General features: G+C 59.2%; 1 protein-coding gene and 2 long non-coding RNA genes across 7 annotated transcripts; 1 reads left to right on the forward strand and 2 right to left on the reverse strand.

Annotated features, from left to right (window-relative positions):
• The first annotated feature begins 510 nt into the window (after window positions 1–510).
• Window positions 511–5,647, forward strand: PHB1 (prohibitin 1). Of its 5 annotated transcripts, NM_001245458.1 has the most exon segments (8): window positions 624–664; window positions 1,301–1,408; window positions 1,675–1,709; window positions 1,712–1,836; window positions 2,569–2,711; window positions 3,379–3,495; window positions 3,986–4,081; window positions 5,204–5,645. In NM_001245458.1, coding segments are annotated over 3 exon segments (153 nt in total). In that variant the 5' UTR covers window positions 624–664; window positions 1,301–1,320; the 3' UTR covers window positions 1,742–1,836; window positions 2,569–2,711; window positions 3,379–3,495; window positions 3,986–4,081; window positions 5,204–5,645.
• Window positions 5,648–5,938: 291 nt separating this feature from the next.
• Window positions 5,939–6,703, reverse strand: LOC140680720 (uncharacterized). Its single transcript, XR_012052089.1, has 2 exons — window positions 6,199–6,703; window positions 5,939–6,166 (listed from the first exon to the last, which is right to left on the reverse strand). It is a non-coding gene; the product is annotated as an uncharacterized lncRNA (long non-coding RNA).
• A 153-nt stretch (window positions 6,704–6,856) lies between these two features.
• LOC115490644 (uncharacterized) lies at window positions 6,857–7,719 on the reverse strand. Its single transcript, XR_012052088.1, has 2 exons — window positions 7,394–7,719; window positions 6,857–7,252 (listed from the first exon to the last, which is right to left on the reverse strand). It is a non-coding gene; the product is annotated as an uncharacterized lncRNA (long non-coding RNA).
• Window positions 7,720–8,093: the final 374 nt, after the last annotated feature.

Genomic DNA, 8,093 nt, shown 5'->3' on the forward strand with positions numbered 1-8,093 from the left:
ATCTCGAATATCCACGGGAATATCTCGAATATCCACGGGAATATCTCAAATATCCATGGAAATATCTCGAATATCCACGGGAATATCTCGAATATCCATGGAAATCTGTGACTGGAGAGATTCCCACCAACGCATGGAAATATCTCAGATATCCATGGAAATCTCTCGTTTTGGGGAAGGGATCCCACCGGAGGGTGGCCGGGACAGGTGACCAGGAAGGGCCTGGGGACATTCCGACCCCGCGGTGCCACCTGCTCCAGGTGGCCCTGCCGGGGTGGCCTCCGGGGGTCACTCCCCAGCTGTCCTGGCGTTCAGGGGGGGCAGCGCTGTCCCCGCAGTGTCCCCCACATGTCCCCGCCCGTGTCCCCCACATGTCCCCGCGCCCCCCAAGTGCCTTCCCCCGCCAGGACTACACCTCCCAAGAGGCGCAGCGCGCCGCTCCAGCCAATAGCGCGCGGCCTTGCTCAGCTAGCGGCGCACACCGGAAGCGATAGGCCGGGCGGCAGCGGGCACGGCAGAGAGAACTACATATCCCAGAGAGCCACGGGGGGCGAGGGCCAATGAGGAGGGGCCGTCTTGGCGCGTTGCGCAGGCGCGCTGGGCAGGGGGGCGGCGGCGGATTCATGTGGAGGTCAGCGGCGGGAGCGGCGGCGGGAGGGCGGCGGTGGGTCCGGGAACCGGGAACGGGGAACCGGGAACGGGCAGGCAGCGAGGCCTCGCCCCCCGGCGTGCCCCTGCTGCCGGCCAGCGGCCGAGGAGGGAGCGGGCAGGGGGAGGCCTGGGGGGGGCGGGAGGCCCCGGGGGCGGCCCTGGAGCGAACCGGGGAGGGAGATGGGAGGGAGAGCCCCAAAGTGTTTGTGGGAGACCCCCGGGATGGGGAGACCCTCAGGACTGAGGGAGACCCCCGAGGATGGGGAGACCCTCGGGGATGGGGAGATCCTCAGGGATGGGGAGATCCTCAGGGATGGGGAGACCCTCGGGGCTGAGGGAGACCCCCGGGGATGGGAGAGACCCTCAGGGATGGGGGAGACCCTCAGGGATGGAGAGACCCTCAGGGATGGAGAGACCCTCGGGGATGGGGAGACCCTCAGGGATGGGGAGACCCCCAAAGTGTTTGTGGGAGACCCCCGGGGATGGGGAGATCCTCAGGGATGGAGAGACCCTCAGGGATGGGGAGCCCCCCGGGGATGGGGAGCCCCCCGGGCCGTGGGGAGCCCCCCGTGCTGTGGGGAGCCCCCCGGGCCGTGCGGAGCCCCCCGGGCCGTGCCGGGCCGGGCTGAGCCGTGCGGGGCTGTTTCAGGAGGGCTCCGGAGCGCTGCGATGGCCGCGAAGGTGTTCGAGAGCATCGGGAAGCTCGGGCTGGGCCTGGCCGTGGCGGGGGGAGTGGTGAACTCGGCGCTTTACAACGGTGAGTGGGTCGGGCCCGTGTTTCTGCCCCGATCCTGCGTTCTCCGTGTTTTATTACCCGATAAAAACACTTTATTTACCTGATAAAAACCCTTTATTTACCCGATAAAAGCACTTTATTACCCGATAAAAACACACCGAGGCCGCACCGGGAGCTCCTTCCTCCCACCGGGGCTCTGCAGCTCCACTCCGGCCTTGGCTGGTTAATTGCACCGTTAATTGCACCGTTAATTTCCCGCTAATTGATCTCTCTCTCTCTCCCCGCAGTGGACGCGGGGCACAGGGCGGTGATCTTTGACCGTTTCCGAGGGGTGCAGGACGCGGTGGTGGGTGAGGGCACCCACTTCCTCATCCCCTGGGTGCAGAAACCCATCATCTTCGACTGCCGCTCGCGGCCCCGCAACGTCCCCGTCATCACCGGCAGCAAAGGTGCCTGCGGGCGCCCCGGGGTGCCCAGGGGGGTCCAGGGGCACCCAGGGGGGTCCAGGGGCACCCAGGGGGGTCCAGGGGCACACAGAGGGGCCCAGGGGCACCCAGGGGTGTCCAGGGCTATCCAGGGGCACCCAGGACCATCCAAGGGCACCCCAGGGCTGTCCAGGGGCACCCAGGAGTGTCCAGGGGTGTCCAGGGGCACCCAGAGGCACCCAGGGGTGTCTAGGAGCACCCAGGAGTGTCCAGGGGCACCCAGGGACACACAGGACCATCCAAGGGCACACAGGGGTGTCCAGGGGCACCCCAGGAGTGTCCAGGGGCACCCCAGGGGTGTCCAGGAGCACCCAGGGGTGTCCAGGGATGTCCAGGGGCACCCAGGGGTGTCCAGGGGCACCCAGGGACTCCCAGGACAGAAAGGTTGAGGAGGAAACCGAAAGTTTTGGTCTGTTTGGTGAAGAACAGATTGAGGAACTCTTTCTTTGGGTCCCAATTATTTGGGGTTTAGAGGGACCTGTGGTGCTCACCTGGGCCAGGTGACACTGGTGGGGTTTAGAGGGACCTGTGGCACTCACCTGGGCCAGGTGACACCGGTGGGGTTTAGAGAGGATCCCTGGAGCTCACCTGGGCCAGGTGACACCGGTGGGGTTTAGAGAGGATCCCTGGAGCTCACCTGGGCCAGGTGCCACCCCTGGGGCCGGGGGCACCCCCTGAGTCCCTGCTGCCCCCCAGACCTGCAGAACGTGAACATCACGCTGCGGATCCTGTTCCGGCCCGTCACGGCGCAGCTGCCGCGCATCTTCACCAGCATCGGGGAGGACTACGACGAGCGCGTGCTGCCCTCCATCACCACCGAGATCCTCAAGTCCGTGGTGGTGAGCGCCCACCGCCCTGGGGTCCTGGAATTCCAGCCTGATGTGGGGTGGGGGCCCGGGAATCCTGGAATTCCAGCCTGGTTTGGGGGTGGGGAGCTGGAATCCCGGAATTTCAGCCTGCTTTGGGGGTGGGGGCATCTGGAATTGTGGAATTCCAGCCTGGTGTGGGAGTGGGGAGCTGGGATCCTGGAATTCCAGCCTGGTTAGGCGGTGGGGGCCCAGGAATCCCAGAATTCCAATCAGGTTTGGGTGGGGAGGCACCTGGAACTGTGGAATTCCAGCCTGGTTTGGGGTTGGGGGCCCATCCCATTCCCAGGGGTGCCCACCCCATTCCCAGCGGTTCCCACCCCATTCCCAGCGGTTTCCATCCCATTCCCAGCGGTTCCCATCCCATTCCCAGCGGTTCCCACCCCATTCCCAGCAGTTCCCACCCCGTTCCCAGCAGTTCCCATCCCATTCCCAGCAGTTCCCATCCCATTCCCAGGGGTGCCCACCCCGTTCCCAGCGGTTCCCACCCCATTCCCAGCGGTTCCCACCCCATTCCCAGCGGTTCCCACCCCATTCCCAGCAATTCCCACCCCGTTCCCAGCAGTTCCCACCCCATTCCCAGCGGTTCCCACCCCGTTCCCAGCGGTTCCCACCCCATCCCCCCGTTCCTGCCCCTCAGGCGCGCTTTGACGCGGGCGAGCTGATCACGCAGCGGGAGCTGGTGTCCAGGCAGGTCAGCGAGGACCTGACCGAGCGCGCCGCCACCTTCGGCCTCATCCTGGACGACGTGTCCCTGGTGAGCCGGACGCTCGCACACGCGTGAACACGCCTGCACACGCGTGTCTGTGTCCGGGGGCCGGGCGGGCGCGGCTTTGCCGCTGTCCCGTCACCTCAGGCCACCCCCGGTGCCTCAGCCCTGCCCGTGCCGGGGTTTGGGATGGGGCAGCAGCTCCACAGACACCCCTGGAAGCACCAGGAGGGGAAATTCTCACTGGGACAGCAGGAAATTCCCGCTGGTTCCGCTGCTGAGATATCCAGGGAGGGAGCTCTGCCTTCCCAACCCCCTTAAAATAAAATTTACCCCGCCGGGAGCACAGCCTGTGCAGGAGGTGACTCTGTGTGCACCCAGGGGGAATTTGGACGCTGTTTCTGGAGCTTTTCCCCCACTCGGGTGTAGATTTCCCTCAGGGGTGCTGGTTTCTGTCCCCGTGGCAGTGTCACTGTCCCAGCAGAGCCGCTGGCAGTGTCCCTGCCATGCCATGACCTGCGTGGCTTTGTGCCCCCAGACCCACCTGACCTTCGGCAAGGAGTTCACGGAGGCGGTGGAGATGAAGCAGGTGGCGCAGCAGGAGGCAGAGCGGGCCAGGTTCATCGTGGAGAAGGTACCCGCTCCTCCTTTGGGGTTGTTCTGCTCTCCCCTTCCCGCTCCAGGGGGTTTTCCTTCAATATCCTGCGCCGTTTTCCCCCATACCCAGCGTGAGCCCGGCTGGAGGAGCTCCTCCTGCCGCCCCACGGGGCAGATTGTGGCCGTGCTCACTCTGGGCTCATCCCTGTGTGGGTCTGATTCAGTCAAAGAAAGAAACTGAGAGTTTCCAGCCAGGCAAAAACCTGGGAAAGAGCTGGGAAGGAATGTAAATAATTCTTTATCTCTCTTGTTCTCACACTGTTTATAGTCAAGTTCTATCACTGTGCATCAAGCACTTTACACCGATGCTGTGGCTTGTTTTCACTTTAGGACCAATGGGTTTAACCTTTGGGAAGCTCTGTATAAAGAGCAGTGTATTTTGAATAAATTGGATTTTTACTCTCGGCAGCTTCTGAATCAGAGCATTCTCACTCCCGTCCTGCCTCGACAGCGACATCCCTGCCTGGATCCGCCCTGGATCATCTCCGGGGCTCTCCAGTGGTGGTTTCCATCTTTGTGTCAGCTCACGTTTCACACCTCTGGCTTCGGGAGCGTCCCCAGGGAGCTGCTGAACTGAATGGGGACCTCGGGGTGGGGACAGACAGACCGAAAAATCACCCAAATTCAGCTTGAAATTACCTTTTTTTTCCTTTTCCCACAGCAGGCACATGGGTTATTTTTTTATCCCCAGTTTTAAGAGCAGCACAGTAAACCCAAACCCGTTCAGCTGCCCCTGGCTGAGGGAGCCCCGCGGGGCGGCTCCATCCGTCCGTCTGTCCCTGTCGCTGTCGAGGCAGGATGGGAATGAGAAGACTCTGATTCAGAAGCTGCTGAGAGTAAAACTCCGATTTATTCAAAATATATTGCTCTTTTATACAGAGATTCGCAAAGGTTAAACCCATTGGTCCTAAAGTGAAAAGAACCCACAGCTTTGGTGTACAGTGCTTGATGCACAGTGATAGAAATAACGATAAACAGTGTGAGAACAAGAGAGATAAAGAATTATTTACGCTCTTTCCCAGGCTCTGCCTGGCTAGAACCCCTCAGACTCTTTCCCTGACTGAACCTGCACCCCACACCCCGTCCCGCTGTCCCGCAGGCCGAGCAGCAGAAGAAGGCGGCCGTGATCTCGGCCGAGGGCGACTCCAAGGCGGCGGAGCTGATCGCCAACTCGCTGGCCACGGCCGGGGACGGGCTGATCGAGCTGCGCAAGCTGGAGGCGGCCGAGGACATCGCCTACCAGCTCTCCCGCTCCCGCAACATCACCTACCTGCCCTCGGGCCAGTCCGTGCTGCTGCAGCTGCCCCAGTGAGCCGGGAACGCCAAAAAAATAAACAACAAAAGGAAAAATGAGGGGGAAAAGGAGAGAAAAAAATATATATAAAAAGGAAAAAAAATCATTGCAATTTCCTCACGGAGGAAACGGAAATTTGGAAAGTGGATGGATTTCCTCGCGGAGGAAATGGAAATTTGGAAAGTGAAGGGATTTTTTGGGGTTTTTTTTTTGGAATGGTGTCAAATAAAAGTGAACGCTCGCGCCACACCAGGCCTGCGGTTCCTCCCCTGCGCGGTCACGGCACTGCCTTCGCTGACTCCGAGTTTGGGAGTCAGGAAAATTTGGGAATTCAGACAGTGCCCTTTTTCCCTTTTCCAGGGGTTCATTTTTTCCCTTTTCCAGGGGTTCACTTTTTCCCTTTTCCAGGGGTGCCTTTTTCCCCCTTTTCCAGAGGTTCCCTTTCCCCCCTTTTCTATAGTTTCCCTTTTCCCCCTTTTCCAGGGTTCCCTTTTCCCCCTTTTCTCATCTTTTTCTGTGGTGCCTGTTTCCAGAGGTTCCTTCCCCCTTTTTTCCCGTTTTTTCCCCCCTTGTTTCCCCCAGGACCCCCCGAGCTCTGCTCCTTCCCCCTGCCCTGCAGGGCCCTGACCCGGGATAATTCCTGTGGGAAAGAGCAGGAAAAACATGGGAAAGAGCAGGAAAAATGTGGGAAAGAGCAGGAAAAGTGTGGGAACGAGCAGGAAAAGTGTGGGAAAGAGCAGGAAAAATGTGGGAAAGAGCAGGAAAAACCTGGGAACGGGCAGGAAAAACGTGGGAAAAACGTGGGAAAGAGCAGGAAAAACATGGGAAAGAGCAGGAAAAATGTGGGAAAGAGCAGGAATAACATGGGAAAGAGCAGGAAAAATGTGGGAAAAACGTGGAAAAGAGCAGGAAAAACGTGGGAACGAGCAGGAAAAATGTGGGAAAAACGTGGAAAAGAGCAGGAAAAACGTGGGAAAGAGCAGGAAAAACATGGAAACGAGCAGGAAAAACATGGAAACGAGCAGGAAAAATGTGGGAACGAGCAGGAAAAACGTGGGAACGAGCAGGAAAAACCTGGGAACGGGCAGGAAAAACGTGGGAAAGAGCAGGAAAAAGGTGGGAACGAGCAGGAATGATGTCCCAGGTCAGGCTGGGAGTGGGCAGAGGAAGGACTCCAGTTTAACCAGTTTGCTCCCCAGCTCCAAGGACCCATCCCACACTCCTGTGGTGCTGTGTGAGCAGAGCTGTCCTTTTCCACAGGCACAGAAACGTCCAGCACCTGCTCTGCTGATGTTTTTGTTCAATGATTGCTCCAGCATGAACTTTAGAACTTCCCCGTGAGGAATCTGTGGAGTGTCTAACTTAAAAAGGCAAAATAAAAATAATAAAATAATTTTAAAAAAATTAAAAAATAAATAATGAAAAAATAATTTTTAAAAAAAGGCACAAAGGCAAGGCTAAGCAAAGGGGAGTTTAATTTTTTGGTGTTTTTTGTGCATGGCTCTGCTGGTGCACTCGTGTTCCCCAGGACCCCATAAGAGGAGGAGCAGCCCCAGCACCAGGAGACGCTGCTGGCTGCCAGCTCTGCTGCTTGAGGCAATTAATCTTTAATTGTGCCTTTGGGCTGGGAAAGGGAACAGGAATTTCCTCTGCTGGAGCTCCCAGGGCTTCCTGCGGCAGAACCCAGCAGGAAAATCCCTTTGTTCCCCTTTTTGCTTCCTCTCCCGTCGCTCCAGGGCATCGTGAGCAGCAGATCTGGAGGATAACCCGGAGCCTGGCTGGGCTGCAGAGGTGCCAGCACCGCCCGTGCCTCAGTTTCCCTTCCCGGCATCCTTGACAGCACCGAGGGCTCTTCTTTTGGGGAAGGAGAAATCGCATTCAGCTTCCAAGGAACAAAAAAACCCCCCAGAGTCAAACCCTCTGGAATTTGGCGTTTTGGCAGAATCACAAACCCAGAGGCCGCTGCCACTTGGAGATGAGGAAGCAAAAACCAACCCGGAGATTGTGGAGTGCTGCCCCTTCTGCACGGCCCGTGATGCTCGGGGTGCCCACACCAGGTACCTGTCACAGGTGTGCCCCTTGTCCCATGGCCCATGCTGCTCGGGGTGCCCATACCTGGCACCAGGTACCTGTCTCAGGTGTGCCCTTCTCGCACTGCTCAGGGTGCCCATACCTGGCACCAGGTACCTGTCACAGGTGTGCCCTTCTCGCACTGCTCAGGGTGCCCATACCTGGCACCAGGTACCTGTCACAGGTGTGCCCTTCTTGCCTTGCTCGGGGTGTCCATATCTGGCACCAGGTACCTGTCCCAGGTGTGCCCTTCTCGCATGGCCCGTGATGCTTGGGGTGCCCATACCTGGCACCGGGTACCTGTCTCAGGTGTGCCCTTCTCGCATTGCTCAGGATGTCCATATCTGGCACCAGGTACCTGTCCCAGGTGTGCCCTTCTCGCATTGCTCGGGGTGCCCACACCTGGCACCAGGTACCTGTCACAGGTGTGCCCTTCTTGCACTGCTCGGGGTGTCCATACCTGGCACCAGGTACCTGTCCCAGGTGTGCCCTTCTGGCATTGCTCGGGGTGCCCATACCTGGCACCAGGTACCTGTCCCAGGTGTGCCCTTGTCCCATGGCCTGTGATGCTCAGGGTGCCTGTAGCTGGCACCAGGTACCTGTCACAGGTGTGCCCCTTCTCGCA

This window comes from Taeniopygia guttata, chromosome 27 (assembly GCF_048771995.1).
Source record: "Taeniopygia guttata chromosome 27, bTaeGut7.mat, whole genome shotgun sequence".
In the NCBI taxonomy this organism is placed as follows: Eukaryota; Metazoa; Chordata; class Aves; order Passeriformes; family Estrildidae; genus Taeniopygia; species Taeniopygia guttata.